This window comes from Abrus precatorius, unplaced genomic scaffold (assembly GCF_003935025.1).
Source record: "Abrus precatorius isolate BTA unplaced genomic scaffold, Abrus_2018 Scaffold7, whole genome shotgun sequence".
Classification (NCBI taxonomy): Eukaryota; Viridiplantae; Streptophyta; class Magnoliopsida; order Fabales; family Fabaceae; genus Abrus; species Abrus precatorius.
In genome coordinates this window covers 6408933-6428480 of record NW_020874417.1, presented here as the reverse complement: position 1 = coordinate 6428480, position 19548 = coordinate 6408933, and the positions used below count along the sequence as shown (strand labels likewise).

The window sequence follows — 19548 nt, the reverse complement described above, 5'->3', positions numbered from 1 at the left end:
ATTTAATAAATAATTAGACCCTCTATAATTTTTTCCATGTTTAATTCTAACCTAAAAGCAATGTTATCTAAAGACTGCTATATGTTAATTACGATTTTGTTAGTACAATTTTTTTAAATTAATTTTAAATATATAAAATTATAAATTTTTATTAAAAATAATAGTATTCTTTACATTAAAAATATAATAAAAACTTTCATTGATAATAAAAACTTATCATCTTTAAATATTTAAAAACCAACCCTTAAAACCAATGTTATCCTCTTCTTTTTCATCAAGCAGATTGAATTGTATGTAAAGGCCGAAAAATAGAATTGAAATAGGGTGAGGAAATAACAAAATGGGTTTGATAAATTGTGTTGTGTGTCAGTGTTCCATTTATCATTATACAGTGTACGCAAAACTCAATGAGTTCCAATTTGTTTCCCAACGAATCCATTATGGGCAACATTTTATGCCCAACCCCCATCCCTCCAAATAAGAATTCTTCTGTACACTAAAAAACAAAAGAAGTAAACGAAATTTGATCGAAGCAATAAGATCGAAGCCAAAAACTCAACTCATGCATTTCACGCACTCGTTGGGTACGAAGCAAGGAAATGACTGGGTAAGCAAGGCGAATTCCTCCAAACCCTCGCATGAAGCTTGAGAATCTCCTTCGCTTTCTCCTTCGCCTTGTTCCCACTATCCACCTGAAGCACCAAACATAGCTTCGCCACCACACCCAGGTTCAGCATTTCTTGCACCAAACATGGAGTCGCAGAAAACCTACAAACAGACAACAAAATCCTCGTAGCCCTATCATTCGCCATCGTCGAAACCCTCAGAATCTTCTTCGACACAATAGCCAAACCCGCCGCATGGCTCAACAACCCTGCACGCCCATCAGCACTTTGACACAGAATCTCCAAAAGCACAAGCATCATTTCACAAGGCTTTCTCTCTTTGCAATCCAAAAGAAGCTCCACCAATACAGGAACAGCACCTGCTTCCACCGCTTTGATCCTGTTCCTTCCCCATGGACACAGTTGAATCAACGCTTGCAACGTCGCTTTCGAAGCCTTGTGTGAAATCTGGTCCTTCAGAACTTGTACTAATTCCACGAACATTTCACTTCGTAGGTGAATTAACTGAACTGGGTCACCCACTTCAGACATTGATTTCAACAAAAAAACTGCGTAAGCACGTGACTCGTATACGCCTCTTTGCATTAACCTTGTTAAGGAGTTTAAAAATTCGCCACTTTTGAATCCCATTAGGGTCTTCAAACCTGTTTCTGATAAGTGAAGAGTGTGTAAGATGCTTAAGGCTTCGTCTTCTGCGCTTGTTCTGAACACGAAATCATCGTCATCTGTTAAGGTTGAAGGAGAAGAGGAACCGGCGTTGCCGGTTACGAGTGAAGCTAAGAAGTTAACGGCGCCAGCGGATTCAAGGCAGCGTTTGTTTGATTCGCTTTGGGATGCGATGGATTTGAGGGATTGGAGGCATTGGGTTTGTAAGAGAGGGGAATTGGAAGCGTCTTTGAGGAGTTTTTCGACATTTGATTTGCTGACGGGTGGTTTTGGCGTTGGGATTCTTTGGATGCCGTTAGAGGCGTTAACGGTGCACCAGGCTTGGATGAGTCTGCGGAGGGTGTGGTTCGGAGTGAGGTCTGGGAGGAGAAGCGGTTGCTTGGTGACGGGACACGTGTCGTTTTTGGTTGAGAAGAGCCATTTCTCGATGCTGTCTCGGTCGTAGGTGATACCGGTTGCGACGGTGACGGGATCCTTCATGATTTCGAGCGATATGGGGCAGAGGAAGAAGGGAGGGACATCGATCTCGTCCATGTTGTTTGCTGCGAGTGAAAAATGAATTGGCAGAAAATTTAGACTTTGAAATGTGTGTGTTTTGTGTGAGAGAGAGCGTTGGGATGCGTTTTATATATAGCATTTGGGTGTTCAAATTGCAGAAAGTCAAAACACGGCAAAATGAAGCAACTTCCTTCTAAAAGGGGAGAGAGAGAGAGAGAGAGAGAGAGAGAGAGAGAGTAATGACTTTTCCAATCAATTAACTCAGATGGATCATGGAACGTCTCAAGAATGGCCAATTTTAATTGCCCAGTCAGTAACATCAACTTGGACGGGACCAAACTAGGTTTAATTTTTTAGGCTTTTAATTTTACACTTTTAAATATTGAAAATATTATTTATTTCACTTTATATTTTAATATAATATATAATAGTTTTTAATAAAAATCACTATGTATTAATTACTTAAAATTAATCCTAAACTTAGAATTAGTTATCAAAACTAAGTGGACATTTTCCTAATTTTAACATCCGTACCAGGTCTTAAGTTATATGAATTAATATTTAACGTGTTTCGAAAGCCATTTTGAGTTATATTTGAAGTTATTTTACTTTATTTTATATTTAATACTTTTAAAAAATTATATCATTTTAATAAATAAATATCAGTAATAAGTTATATGTTTTATTCATTTAATACAATGATATATTTATTATATTAATACTGCTTGTTTCAATATATATATATAATAATTTTAACTTTATAATTTAATATAAATGTTGTTAAACATTATGTTAATAAATTAAATTGACTTGATCTTGTCTCCTAAATTTAAGCTAAAAAAAATAATTTTATTATACTATTAATACATCAACTGTTAATTACATAACGTATTCTTTGTTAGTATAAACTTAAAATTTATTCTAATACTTCGTTTTTTTGTTAGACAAACTAATAAATATAATGTTAATATTTGATAATTCTATTTGTTAATAAAAAAAACAAAGTTTTATTTAGTGAAAATGAATAAAAATGTCGTATTGGGGAAGTATTTAAAACTATGCCTTTTTACTCTTTATTTTCTTTTTGTTCCAGTAGCATCAATGGCTTTGCAAGACTTATTTGTAATAACAAGTTTTATTAAAGAAAAATTTCAACTATTTTTAAAACATACAATACTACGTGTAAAATCCTTATACATTTATCAAAATTAAACTCAAAAGATAAATAGGAAAAGGAGCGGATAAATTATAGAAATTAATAGCTCCTGTATATATATATATATATATATATATATATATATAAAAGAGATTTTTTAAACATTTTATTTAATTTGTGTTTCAAAGTTATTATTAAAGTTAATAGAAAATAAATTTTTATTAAAGACTATAATGTTTAATATTATTAATACTTTAAAGGTTATATTTATTAATAAAAATTTACTTAAATTCTAATAATAAAATGGGGAGTTGCAGATTGTTGCAGCATTAATTTACCCCGTTTGACTTTCTCTTTTGAGTGTGTTCATTAGTTTCTCTCTCTACATTCTCGGCCTCCAACGCATGCAAACTTCCGCTAATCTTAAAAGTGAGGGGTTGACTTTTGGCCGACATTAAAAAAAATGTACAAATTGTGGATGCAATACGAAGAAAATTAAGAAGCAATAGTTGAATTTTCAATATATTGAGAATTGAATTGTGATTCGGATTAACTGATCCCAACCGAAAACGAAAAGGTGAAAAACCAACCAAAAAAAAGAAAAAGTCAGATTCATTTTGAGTGTCGCTGCCATCCTGGTTCACGTTGTCCTCCCTTAACTTCACTCGCTGCATCTTACTTACATTCAAGTTGTCACTGTTCTTTGACCGAACAGCGTGTTGATTTTTCTTTTTTCTTTTTTTATTTCTCATCATGTTATTAGACTTTTATAAATACACTAATTGAAGAGCTCTGCTACGTGTCTATAATATCCAAAGTATAGTTTACTTTGCGAGCTTTCAAAAACACTATTTGGTTTGAATTTGGACAAATTCTGATCAAGACAACAGATAGAAGATTCCGGATTATAAAGTTTGTTAATTATCTAGATACTTTGTTTTAGCTAATAATAATCCTAGCCAGCTAGCGTTATATTTATATGTTGTTGATTGACACCTTCAATTTACTAAAAATATAATACCTTCATATATAAGATAAAATCGAATTAATTTAATCTGTTGCTTTGATATCAGCATATATTTTTTAAATACATGCGTAAAATGAAATAGTTAAAAATATGAATACATTAGTTGACTCTATCAATTGAAGCATGGGTGTGAATGGAACCTCGCATTCATTACAAGAGGGAGAGGTTTAAGAGAGACTTTTATCATTATATATAAGTAACCCACATTCTAAATTCCAAAAATAAATAAAATAAAAGAGCACAATAATCAATAGGGCAATAGAGGGGGCGGGAGGGGATGCTAATATTTGTGGGTTAATAATCAAATACATTTTTTATTATAAATTATATTATATTATATATGTAATTTATGTAAGTTAATAACCTATCACGTTTTTAATATACTTTTATTAATTATTAAATAAATTTTTAAAATAAAAAATTAATTTAGATAATTAAAAATTTTGAATTATTCATATCTAAGTTTCATATTCAAAAGGTTTTTAAAAAATTAATAAAATAGTATAAATAGAAAATTTTATTTTATATTTTATCATCACAACAACGTATACTAGAACTTTGATAATTGTGTTAGGTGAAAGTTTATAATTTCATTTTCATAAAAGTTGTAGGTGAGGTAATTTTTAATTTTATCTAATAAAAAATTATAATATAATAAAATTATATTAAAAGTTCATAAATATATATAAAATGAATCAAATTACGTTCAAGTTGTGTAATTTCTTTTTATGTGAATGATTAAAAAATGTAAAAGACTTCTTTCTCTTTTCAACAATAGTGTTAAAGTTAAAAGTTTGTTTGAGTGATCATATCAAACTATGATTCTGACAAAGACGAAGGGAAATAAAATAAAAGAAGTTGAAAAGTAATTTCTTTCATAGTTAAAATAAAAAGGTCTTGTTGGTTAAAGTAAACTTTTTATCTAAATTTTATATCTAAAATCTTGAAAAAGAATAGACAAAAAATTATATAAATATGAGAATTTATTTTATGTTTCCTCACTGTAACATGTAGTTCTCTTAAATAGTTATGTGTTACAAAATAATTTGTAATTTTATTTGAACAAAAATTGTAAAAATGAGGGTTTATAATTGTATTCATTTATAAATTATAATTATAGGTAAAATAATCTATAAATTTATTTATAAAATATTACAAAATAATAAAATTATATTAAAATTTTGTAAATACAAGTAAAAAGAACTGAACTATGTTAAAGTTGTGTATTTTTTTTTTTACATGGATATAAAGAATATATTTCTCTTCTAACATATTTTTCTGAAAAATTAAATAAAACAATTTAAATTTTATTATTATTAACTTTTTACTTTTTCATAGGTGGCTTATATAATACAATCACGAAAGTTGTCAAAATAATCATTTCATACTAAAAATGGTTGAAACACTTTCAATTGATTATATTAAAACGTGTGCTGTAATATTCTAAACTTTTTTTTATAGGTATTCTACCTAAAAAAAATTTATATCAATAAAAAAGAGATATATGGTAAGTTAAAAAATATTATTATATATAATTTATTTAAAATTATATTATTTACTATGTTTTTATTATATATATATATATATATATATATAGTATGTTAAATTTTTTATTTTACTTTTTTATCAAGTTTTTATAATATTTTAATTTTAAATAAAATACAATTTATATTTAAGTAATTTTTATTTATTATAAATAAAAAGATTTATGACATAATATATTAATATAATAATTAAATATTAATAATAATAGAATTAAGAATATAAAAAATATATTAATATAATATTATTGTTTCATTTTTAAATTTTAATTATATTTTAATTTTATTTAAAGACTTAAATGTTCTTTAGCTTATTTAAATATAATAAATATAATAATTTATTATTTAAGCATGCATTTAAATGTTATTAATTAAAAATTTTCATGTACTGTAGTCTAAATTTTTTTTAAGAGTACCACATAATTTACGTTATATTAATATTCATATTGTTCTAGCTAGGTCACGTTTAGATGATTATATCATTATACAGGAAGATTAGTGCTCGTTTGAAAGTGCTTAAAAGTTATGATAGCAAAGAGCACGCAGCTGGAATGTGGCTCGCAATTTCAGACTTTTGGTTGTTAGACACTTCATTCTTCTACTTTTAATAAGCAGTACATGATATGTCAGCTGTTGATAACTTCATTCTTATAATATTTTAAATAGAAGGAAAGAAATAACCTGAGCACGTCATATTTAAAAAAATATATTCTTCGGCTATATTTCCTATGTATATTAAACAAATACATGCACAACAAGCAATCTCTTCGTCAACTTAGAGCAAAAAAATATTTGTAAGAAAATATAATTTTTTTTAATGAAAATATAAAATTTAAAAGTATACATACATACATATATATATATATATATATATATATATATATATATATATATATATATATATATATATAACGCATGCCAAATGTTCTGCAACTAGTATTCCCCGTAATTTATCCCTTCAACAAGTAGCTACGGTATCCCCAGAATGAAATTAAAAAGTCAAATTTTACTCAGATTTTCTAATATACACATCTTATATGTTGCTTTGGAAAAATAATCTTAAGGGCTCTAACAAAAATATTTTTTAAAATTCAATTGAATTTTTTCTAATATTGTTAATTTCATTGAACTTGATAAAATTGATTTAAAAAATGTAAATTTAATTCAAACTTAAAATTTTAAAAGTTAAACGCTTCATTTGATCAGTGTAGTAGGTCCATTTGGATCAGCGCAATTTGCCAACCCTAATATAATATTTAATAATATTTATGAAAGTTAATTTGGTTAATCAGTACGTGAACAAGATTAAAACTGTACATTAAGGAAAAAATAGACCATAGAAGAATCATAGTCATAGCCAGGTAAAGGGGTTGCGCAAAAATTACACAGAATATAGCGCTAGGTTATTACAATGTCATATAGCGTCTCTACTTTCTAGTCCCTTCATCTTTAACAGAAATGATCCGTATAATCACAAAAATAAAGTCACATGAAAAAAGGAAAAAAAACGAACAAAGGAGTAGGGGCAGCACTCTTTGCTTGGGTTTGGGTTCTTCATTGGAAAAGAAAAGAAATTAAGCTTTTCCTATTTTATTTGGTCTAATACAAAATTAAACAATCTATAAATAAATAATAAAACCATAAGAATATATGGTGAAAAATACAAAATTCTTTTTTAACTATTTTTCCATTTCGTCTAAAAGAGAGAATAAAAAATATTTATCCATATAAAATAGAAAAATCACAATATAATATTTTAAATTATTTTTATATTATCATCCAATAATAAATTATCAAACTATTAAATTTTTATAATATTTATTTTTAAGTATATCTCTACAATATTTTTAATTAACTAATAATGTGAAGTTTGTTACATTAAAAAATTATTACCAGTATTATGGTTTTTAACAAACACATTATATTTTTAACTTATGTATCTAACATATAAAATTTAAAAAAAAATAGATATTTTATTTCACTTCTTTCTTTTCATTCAAATAGTTGTACCAAACCCATTAAACGAGGAAGATTGTTAAAAAAAAAAAAGAGGGAGGGGGCATTCCTTTCTTCATTATTGGCATGGGACTGTTGTAATATTTTTACTTCCCTAATTAGTAGTAAAAAATAAAATAAAAGAGAAAATAGATGTAATAAAAGAAAACGAATAGAAAATGAATGACTTTATAGTTGTTTGGATTGACAGCAAAATTTAAAAAATAAAAATAAATCTGGGGTCACACTGTGAGCATTCAAATAACTTTCATATTACGTTCAAATTTCATGTTCAAATTTAAAGAAAGGTAATGAACATGAATAAAACGAGCACAGGAGAAAAAGTGATTATGTATAAAAAAAATGATAACGGAGGGAAAAGTAAGCAAAAGAAATTTAAAAAAAAAAATGTGACTAAACTAATTGTCGGCCATGAATGATGAAATGTATCACGTGATGACTGAGATTGAGCCAATTTGTAGCGAAGAAGACAGCACTGCACAACTTTAGTTTAAAATGTCATAGCCGCCACTAAAGTCCAAACCCGAGGTAGGGGCTAAAACATATCCAACGTACACATGCAGTTCCGGCTTACGAGAATTTACCTATCGTCTCCATCGGTGCAAGTGCTGCCATTATCAAAATCTGCTAAGGATAAGAGAGAAAAGTAGGATAATATTTTTTTAAAAATTTTCAAATAAATGATTATTTTATATTCGGATAAAAAAATAAATGGTATTTATGTTCTTTTAATTTTCTTCTCATTCAAACAAATTATTATTAATTTTTTAAATACAGAAAATAAAATATACAAGACATGAAGTTTAAAATGAAATATCTTTTTATTGCTTAAGTAAGAATATATAAAATAAGAAAATGAGCGAAATAAGACTCGCATTATATGAAAGCATCACTACAGATGAAATGTAAGGGGATGGAAGTTCTCTTTTAGTTTTAATTTTTCAAAAATAAAATTATTTTAAAAATTAAAATATAAATAATGTTTTATGTTAAGAATTAAATAATATAATGAAAATTTAGTTTTTTAAGTTGAGCTAATTTTTTAATTATGATAAAAAAATTATCATTCTTTTTAATTATCTAAATAAAAAATTTTTTTTATTTTTCTTATATTTTTGTATATTTAAATAACGTTTTTTTTAAAATTTACATGATTCAATCTAATACTGTGTTTGGTTTAGTGATTTAAGATAGAAAAATTTTAGTGATTTAAGAAAGAGAGAAAAAATGTAACTAGAGAAATGCCAGTAATATATTTTTTAATTATTTTTAAAAATTATAAAAATTATATATTTTATTTTTAATTTATTTTCACTTCTAAGTTAATATTTATCTTTATAATTTTTAATAAATTTTAACAAACAAAGAATGTGTTAAAAAACGTGTAATTAATATTTTTATATAATTAATTTATTTGATTAAGTAAAAAAAATTAAAGAAAGAAAATAAGAAAAAGAAAAAAAAATCATGAATTTTTTTCTCAAAAGTGAATAGAAATTAGAGAGAAAAAGAAAGTGAAAAACACAAGGAGGAGGTTGATTTTTTTAATTAATTATTATAATAAAAGGTTTAAAGTTTTTTTTATTAAATTATTATCATTATTATTATTATTAAATATTTTACCCACTGTATTTTTATTTTTATTTTTACTCATCTAATATGTGAGTAGAACTTTTTCTATTTTTTTCTCCTTGATTTTTATATATACAAATTATATATATATATATATATATATATATATTTTCTAACCAATATTTCTTACATTTTGATTTTTTGATTTTTCTTCTTTATTTCATTTTTATTATAAACACAATGTTAATGTTTATTTGGATAACGAGTGAAAGAAAGAAACAATAAAAAATGAATAAGATATATAAAATTAAAAGAGGAATAGAATTAAAAAAATATTATTTAAATAGATAAAAATATATATTAATTGAAATGAATAAAAAATGAAGTAAAAATATAGAAAACGTGCTCAACTTTATAAATTTTTTAATTTTTTGAGGTGATTAAAATGCTTATATACAGTTTGTTAATTAGTGTCTTAAAAAATTAAAAAAAATTAAATTGTTTTATTAAAATTACAACATTTAGCCCATTAATCAATTTCAAAGTTATATTTTTTACAAACCTTTTTTATTTTAATTTTTTAATTATGTTTTAGAAGTTAGATAGAGATTAGCCCTCGAGGTTATCATATTGAACTCAAATACTAAATTATTCCAAAAATAATGAAGATAAAAGGTATTGACCAAGTAAAATATGATAGGAAACCATCATATACTTAGACGTATATAAGGATAATTATAGAATTAGGTATTGACCAAGCTTTCCCTCCTCCCCCAAATCATTGGTTTTGATGGATAGACACCCAAACTAATTTGGCTTACTATAAATTAAAAAAAGGTTATAAAATTATTACATTTTCACGTATTGTGGTTTGGTTAACCAATCAGATGCAACTTTAATTTGGTAAGATAAAATGTGCACTTAGTCTTATTGAAAAAAAAGTATCTACACACTTAGACAAGTGCAGAGTCTGAAAGTATTAATTTACAAATGTGAAATATAACATTAATAATGACTTTAGCATTATTTTAAGTTATTTTTGTCAAAACTTTAATAAATAAATGGTACATTCAAGCATTTTATTTTATTTTATTTTTAATACAATTATTACATGCTTACGATCACTCATTTGTAACAGACATTTTCTCAATATTTACGATAATTACACAATTATACTACAATGATTCTAACTAAAAAATATAAAAAATGTGTTGAAATATTTAAGTGAAGTGCAATGCTAATTAATTAAACTTTTAACAGAAATTAGTTTAAAATGATAAATGAATTTTTATAACACCTTCTCTAGTTTATTTATTTTCATAAGATTTTTTACTCGGGTTCAGTTTGAGTGAAGTTATGAATAAATTTTTATAAGAGAAGAAAAATAATATAAAAATGAATGATTTTTTGATAAATTAAAAATAATATATTTCCTTAAATTTTAGTGAAATTAAATTTTATAAGTGCTTATTGAAAAATTAATCTAAATTAGACCTTAATTAATTTGGAAAAATATATTTTAAAAAGAAACTTGAGATGATGAAAAGAATTTAGTAATTCTTTGATAGTATAACTTACCTAAAGGCTCCATGCTTAGATTAATAATAAAAACACATGAAGTGTTTACCAAATTGTAAAAAAATATGAGTTCATTATAATTTGGACCCCCAAAAAAATGCAAAAAGAGAGAGACATCACTTATCCTTGATCTTATATAGTTGGGTTTTAAACATCTCTTTATTGATTATAACTTATAAGTTTTGAAACATTAATAAAATTCTGAATGTTGATTGAATATTTACCTTATGACTTTTTTTTAAAAAATATAATAAAATAATATAAAAATATGGTCAACATATTTGAAAATAAAGATATAGTCTTATAACCTTTTAAATCTTTTATTCTTTTAAATGTAAACACTATCATCACAAGTCTCTAGATTAATGCTTGTTTAAGCAATTTGCAAATGGTTTAGCACACTGTTTTCAAAGAGTTCAACTTAGTGTATTTTCATCAATTAAAAAAGAATAACAATACATTATTTGATACAATATCTTAAACCCTAATATGCAATATATTTCACTATATGTAAGAGATTTTGTATTTTATATTTAATATTGATATTATTAAATAAATGTTAAAGTATTTTCAATAATAATTAATAAATTGTTTGGATATATATTTTAGAAGTGACTTCCATAAGAGCTTTTGAGAAAATTGAATGTATACGTAAATCAGATACATTAATAATTCTTAACATATATTTTTAATTTTCTTTAGAATTATAATGAGTTAAAATATCTCTTGTACTTTAAATTTATTCTTAATAAAATGTTAATAATTAATTAAAAAAATAAAATATTAATCATGATTAATACTTTTCATTATATTTTATCATTGTATGGAATGTGAATAGATAACGAAGGTAACGTTTCAAAATTCATTACATATATGGATTGGTAGTGTTGTAATTCAGTTTTATTATATAAAAAAATAAAAAAAAATCAAAATATAGTGTTTTAAAAAAATAAAAAAACTTTCATGACAATCTTTGACAAAAAAATGTAATGATAAATTTTTAATATTTTAATTTTTTTAAAAAATTATTATTGATATTTTTTATTTTAAATTTGTTTAATTATTTGCTAAAAATATTGTTATTAAATAGTTTTAATTTTTTATAATTTTAATTTTTTTTAAATGTCAGTCACAATATTTAAATTTTCATAATTTTTTATTCTTTCCTCGCGTAAAAAAATCATCAACGATAAATTTTAAATCACATATTTTTATAATTTTTTTAAAAATATTTTATTTTAGTATAAATAATTTGTAAATCTTATGTATTAAAAAAATAAACCTTGCTTTGAAAAATGCAAATATTATACATCGTTAACGGTATTCTCTAGTGTGGCAGGGGCCTACTGCTTTACCAGGTCAATCGTCTCCCATCGTCCACGTTTCCAAATATAATCACGTGCCAAATTGAATTGTTTGGTTGACTTACTATAAAGGTGGACGACGCAACTTGAGTGAACTTTATGATTAAACTGAATAAAGAGGGCAATTCAGTTAATCAAATATGAAACACACCTCACCCAAAATAAATAAATAAATATGAAATCCATAGTAATCCCAATCGATTAGTTTCATCACTATCCAATACTACACCCAGCGTGAATAAAGTTCTTCTCGTTATCAATTGTTTAAGTTCACACTTCATATTACTCTTATTATATTGTTGGTTTCCATTCTTAGTAATAAAAAATTTAAATTCTCACAATTAAAGTGAGCCTTTTAATTTAGCAAATAAGTATATATATATATATATATATATATATATATAAGTTTAGTGAGTTAAAATTATGATGTAAATTAAATCAAATTAACTGTAAATATATTTTTACATACTCATTTTACTTTATGTTTATATTAATTAAGAAAGCAAAAAAATTATTTGATTGGATTTTTTAGTTTTAAGAGATTCTCAAATTATATCTCTCTCTTAAAAGATAAATACATGTATTTGGACTTATTTTAATACAAATGGGCTTTTTAAAAATTTTTTTTCTCTTGTTGTTAATTTTTGTCATGATTGACAACTTTTTAAAAGATGAAATTTTAAAGTTCGTAATAAATATATTTCAAACTTCTTTTTACTTTCTAAATTATTAAAATCATGATATGATATTTAAAATTAGTTGTTAATTAGTGATACTGAAAATTGTAGAAAAAGAGAAATAAAGTATCATCTAAAGGTATAATTATAATCGTTTACTATTATTGAAATTAAAGGATTGTATTTAAAAAAGATTATAATGTAACTTATATTTATTTATAAATAATATTTTTTTTAAAATATCATAAACACCTTTTAAGAGAAGAAAATTTATTCGCAATAATTCTTTATTTTGAAATGACTACCCAGTACTTTTCACTGGAAGAGAAAACTATTGCTTTGTTTCCTGAAACACACTATATACAGTGAGGCTACTTAATGTGACCGTCACCATGTTAAAAGTTTGGGGCTTTCAATCTTGTGTAGGAAAATATTATGGAACTTTCCAAAAGTGATCGCAAGCATTGATCCATCCATTAATTTTAATGAATGGGACAGATGAAGTTTGAATTTTCATTTTTAAAGCAATAAGTCTTCTAAGAGGTCAAAAGATGCTAGCCTTTTAAAAACAACGGTCAATAGTAATCATTAAATTTGTGCATTTATTTAACCAAATGTACTGTTTTTTCCCACTAATTAACAAGGTGACAATCATCCAAGAATTTGACCAATTTTTTGGTTACAGGAGAAAATTAAAAATATAATAAAATCTTTTAAAAAAACGCATACTTTTGCCTTGATCATGAATGACAGAAATAAAATATTTATCGTTGTATTTAAACAAGTTTAAGTTTTAAAAATAGATTAATAACAAAGATTTAAGATTTTATATAATAGGAATAATATCATTTTTTTCTGTTAATGTGTTAGATAAAAAGAAGTTGTTGAATTTTATTATTTTGAAATCTTAAAAGTGAGTGTCAGTAAAGTGAGTGTCATTGAATTTAACAAAGAAGATTTGATTACTCTTATTAATTGGGACCTGAACCCATGTCTTTACTTATTTAAAAGCATAAGATGACCATGTTTATGTTTCTTTATACTTTTCTTTCTTTTTAAGAATCTTAGTTTAATTTCTTTCTTTGTGTAAGAGTTTTGAGTACTTCTTGTATTTACTTTAATAATATATGTCTACTTATAAAAAAAAAGACTTTATACGAAATATTTATTTTAATCTTTAAAATTATAAATGTTAATCAATTTAATTTTTAATATTTTAAAAATATTTGTTTTATTCTTTTTACTTCATTTTTTAAGTTTGTTATTATTTTATATATAAAAATAACTTAAAGAGATGAAATTTTATAAAATAAAAGATTAAAGTAAATTTTTTTGTAAAGTCTCAGTTTTTTTTTAAATTAGCCCCAACAAAAGTTATTGTAAAACCTTGTAAGTTTTTAAATTAATCGATGTCAAAATAATCTATATAAAATAATAAGGAAAGAATAATAAAATGGTAGTAAATTATAAAAATTTCAATAATTTCTGCATTGCTATATTTTCTCTTTTTTATTATATATATATATATATATATATATATATATATATATATAAATCAATGAGCTTATTTCAAATATTAGTTCTGTAGAATTGCGTCATACGTTTCAAAATATGATATATGAAAATGATGATTTTATTTAAATGTAAACTAATTTAAAATATAATATAAGACTTTAGTTTTTGGTGTCATGAGATTTAAAATAATCTCATTTAGAGAAATAAGGTCATTCATTATTTTATATATATATATATATATATATATAAATATATATAAAAGGCTATTTAATCAATTTGACATTAATCATAACATTTTCGACTAGTAAAAATTTAATTAAATTCGTTAGTTCATCCATTCAACTAATTTTGAGTAAATATTAAATTATTAAAAGCAATAATTTTATGTGTGAGTTTAACATGATTCACATGCTAAAAAAATTCTCTTTCTCAAATTTAGGTGAGGATGCTAGTGATGTAAGTTAGGAAGAAAATAATTATCATTATCAAGAAATGTTTTATAATGTTGTAAGTTTTGAATTTAGGATTTTTCATGATTTTGAAGATAAATAAAAATCTAACATAGAGGTTGCAAGATTTTATATAGTCTTTTAGAGGTAACAAACAAGCTTTTATGTGATAAGTGTGTGAATTCAGAGTTATCCTTAGTAGTAAGAATGTAAAGCATTAAGTTAGAAAGCAATCAAAGTAAGAGATTGTTTAATCAATAAGCTACATTAATTGGTGAGCTTAATCTCCAAACTAACTCAATCTCAAAAGACTTTTACCAAGCAAAAACATTATTTCCTAAGCTTGGTTGTCAAAATTGATTGTTGTTTGACAGGATACATGCTCTATTATAAAGACAATGTTGTATTGACCCATTGCAAATTTGTGGAGAGCCTAGGTGTAAACTAAGAAAAGGTGGTAGAAATGGTAAGCATAAAAATGTACTGCAAAATATAATGCATTTTTTACCTTTCATTCCCAGGCTAAAAAAGTTGTATGAGTCTATGAGCTTAGGTCTTCAGATGACGTGGTATAATGAGAATAAAAGGAGAGATGTGGTAATGACTCATCCAAGGAGAGTGCATGGAAGTAGAAGTAAGCATAGATGATAAACAAGAAGATAGAGAAAAATGTGACATCAAGTATGCAAAAGGAGGAACAATAATAATATATGTAGATGCAGTAGATTATAGATACTTTGAGCTCGTCAGAACGAGTAACACTACACCTCTTCCTCCACCAATCAGCATTACCAATATTTGGATCAATGCGATATTTATTCTCTTTTACTGATAATGATGTCACTACTAACGACAATCACGCTAAGTACTTGTGATAATTTTATTTTTTATATTATTACTTTAAATGTTTACTTTTTGAATTGTAATGACATTTTAATTTAATATTTTTAAATTTTAAATTTTAAATTTTCTTTATATTTACAAATTATTATGATAAATTAAGAATAATGAGGGATAATTATACAAGTAAACAAAAGGAAAAAAAATCAATTTGTATTGTTTTATGGATAAGTAAATCTATTTGTAATAATGAAATATGTTGTTAACCTTTCAAAAATCTTTCTATAAATTTGTTTGTGATTCATGTATTTTTAGTGGTGACTTCTAAATATAATGAACCTTTTGATATAGCTTTTAATGACATTTGGGATCCTGCTTCCTTAGATATCTACTAAAGGTTGCTTATTATTTAACATTTTTCAATGGATGCACGAAATATATGTCAATCTATCTTACACAAAAATTTGAGGCTCTTTCTATCTTTTACCAATTTAGAAAATTAGTAGAAGTTCACTTTTCAAAGTACATTAAATTTGGTAGATTGAACACCAAATGCTTTATTGACTTTGATATTCAATATAAGATAATTTTTCCTCACATACATCAACAAAATGGTACTGTTGAATGAAAGTATTGTCACATTATTAAGATTGGTCTTATTCTATTAGCTCAAGCATCTTTTTCTTCAAAGTTTTGAGATTAAATATTCCTAATTATTGTATACTTAATTGATCATCTCTCAATAGACAAGTTCCATACATGATCTCTTTGGTTAAGAACCTAATTATTTTTTTTTATGTACTTTTGGATATATGTACTAATTTTTTCCTTAAGCCCTATAATCAACGTAATATACAATTTCATTCTAAGGAATGTCTTTTCCTTAGCGATTCCTTTAATTACAAAGGTTACATGTGCATGGACCTCGCTACTAGAATTTAGCTTCCCAATAATGTGCCTTCTAATGACTGTTATTTCTCTATGTCTTAAAATCTTATAAAAGCTTCATTATACTTTAATGAATTCATATACATTTAAATGCTTAATTTTTCACTATTACTTAACTAACTACTATTGTTTACTCCAATCTTAATGAATTCTCATCAAATGCTATTGATAATTATGTGCCTTAGCCATCTTTCTTTGTACCAAATAACTTTGATGTGTTTGAACTTAATAATATATAAACTATTAATCTTGTCACAACTCCAACCTAATCCACTCATTTTATGTAAATAAGGGAAACTTTTTAACACCATAAGTAATGTCTTACCTTATATTATTTATGGTGTTAAAAAGTTTCTCTTAAAAGAGGGGTAGATGAAAAAAAAAGGGTAAAAAAATTGAAAAAAAATATAAAAGAATGACTTGCATTTGATGGCAAGTGTTAGATACTTATATTGAGGGAAATGATTGGAAATCAAGTAGAAAAAGGACTCATATTTTATAATACTAGAGAAGTTGAGTAATATATAAAGAGTGATGTTCCATCACCTTTTGCATTAAGGTTTTAAATTAATGTGGCACTTGTACAATTAACTTATGACTTAATGTAGTGGTGACTTTCTCCTCCTCTAAATGTGTGTAGACTCTAAGCTAAATATATTTGAAATCTTCTAAAAGAATATGACATTTGGTTTGCACTTCAGGCAACACCAAGTACAATCTAAGCACAATCTCTTTGGCTCCAATTCTTTATTCAAGAACAAAGCATCTAGATTTAGACTTACATTTTGTTAAATTAAGAAAGAGTTATTGATAAAAGTTTCTCAATTTGTCATATCTTTTCTCATGATTAGATAGTAGATGTCTTAATAAAAGGAGTCAATTATTGCACTTTGTAATCTTAGAAACATACTCAATGTGATTGATTTACCTTAGCTTACTCAACCATAATGAGTTTGAGGAAAAAATATTAGAGTTACAACTCAAATTGGCAAAGGTTTAGTGTTTTTTGTAACATTCATAACTTACTCTTAATTAGTTATTGATTGAATCTTTTTCGTTCTCTTTGTAATATGTTTATAAATTTGTATTTTTTTTAAATTTATTAATGGAAAATTAAATAGCAATATTTATATTAAAACAACTCTATCTTTTTATTTTCTTTAAGATATATAAGATATTGCCATTTTTTGTCAAAAGATACTGCAACTTGAGAAATTTAGAAGAAAAAAAAAAGAAAAATAATTAAGTTTTAAACATAAAAATAAATCCAAAACGGTGAATCTTTGTTAGATTGGTTAAAGGCCCTTAGTTATGATAACCTAGTATGTAAGTTAAGTTCAATTTAAATGAATTCTTTTAATAAGAAGAAGAAATATAAAGATAAAATAAATAAGGTTCAGTTTGAATAATTTTTTTATAAGTATTTATAATTGAAACAATAAAAAATAAAATAAAGGGTTAAATATATTTGTAGACCTTACATTTTAGTGTTTTTCCATTTTAGTACTTTCAATTTTTTTAATCTCTATATTTTAGTAGATTAATAATTATTTTTAATTTTTTTTACTAACGTGGTTCAACCAAAATTTGACATTTGATAACCTTTTAATGAATCAAATCAGCATCAAAGACTAAAATAAAAAATTCATAAAAATATAGAAATGAAAACAAAAAAATCGTTTAAAGGGATTAAAATATTTTAAAAAAAATATAAGAATTAAAGATATATTTAAACCTAAAATAATTTTGTAAAAAAGTTAAAATTAGATTATGTACTTCACTTTTTAAAATGTTAAATAATTTTAAAAATTATAAAATACTTAAATCAATTATATTCATGATAGATATTAAGTTCATTTTACTTCTTTAATTTGCATCCAAACTAGACCTAAAGTTATGTCTTAACATTCGTTGAAATTGTATAATTTTTCAGAAGGGTAACATAAGTTAATTTTGTAACTTATATATAAAAATGATTTATTTTATTTTATTTCTTTTTTATAAGTAATTATTAATAAACTTTTTTAAATGGGCATTTATATGGAAATGTTTTTTTTTTTTTTTTTGCTATTCAAGAGAGCTAAACAGCCCAACAAACAAAGAAATGTTCTAATTAACTAAATAAACGTAGTTATGTTGATATTTCATAAGAAAAATTTTATTGTTAGGTTAGTTGGATGTTAAGTATATTGCTCAAATACTGGTCGAGGTCGTAGACACGAGAAAGCTCTTGATCACCTTTTTATTAATTAAACTTAGTTCTATTAAAGTGATCGATTAACAAACCTCAATAAATAAAATCCTCACATGCCTTCAATTTTCCAATTGCTTCGTAACGTCTAATATCATATGCAACTTCACTTCAGCTTGTATCTTTTCATATATACCTTGAATTATGGTAAAAATCAAATTTACAATTTCTCATTAAAAATATTATATTTATTCGTAAAAAAAAAATAAAAAAAAATACTCATGCTTCACATATGCTTCCAAGTAATTAATATTATGGGTAGAGTCAACTTTGTTATTTTCTAGTCAAGTTAAAATGTTGATCCTACCATGGCCCATTAAATACAGCCCTGAGTTCGACTACGGAACCATTCTAGATGAAGTGGATCAAAATGACCCAAATTAGATTAGGGCCAAGGGAAGTCAAGTGACCGTATTCAATAAAAAAAAAAAAAAAAAAAACTAATACAAACCAACTAGCTCTTCATTACTGCTTGCAAACCTTTTGAACCTGTTTTATAAACCCTGTCTTCAATTTTTTGGGCTAACTAATTAAAACCTTATTAATGGACTGATATTTTGATTAAGCTGGCAGATTTGGAGCGATGTGTTTACACATAGGCAAACCTGTTCTCATATTCATTATTATTTCATGCTCCAAAGAATTTGCATGACTTCCTATTTTATTGTTAACTTGGTCGCGACATGATTATGGGGACTTGATAATAGCCTCCAAATTAATTAAAAGTTTCTCTGCTACTTTCTTGCATCCAAATATCATGATCTGAATTATTTTCAAATTATTCGATTGCATTGAGTTTTGATTATTCGAGGTAATTTAAACTA

The 19548-nt window shown here is 24.8% G+C and overlaps 1 protein-coding gene across 1 annotated transcript; it reads right to left on the bottom strand.

The window, feature by feature from the left end:
* Positions 1–569: 569 nt before the first annotated feature.
* On the bottom strand, positions 570–1835 carry LOC113871379 (E3 ubiquitin-protein ligase PUB22-like). The gene has a single exon (XM_027508471.1). The coding sequence runs from the start codon at positions 1824–1826 to the stop codon at positions 570–572; it is 1257 nt and encodes a 418-aa protein (XP_027364272.1). The 5' UTR covers positions 1827–1835.
* Between the last annotated feature and the right edge of the window lie 17713 nt (positions 1836–19548).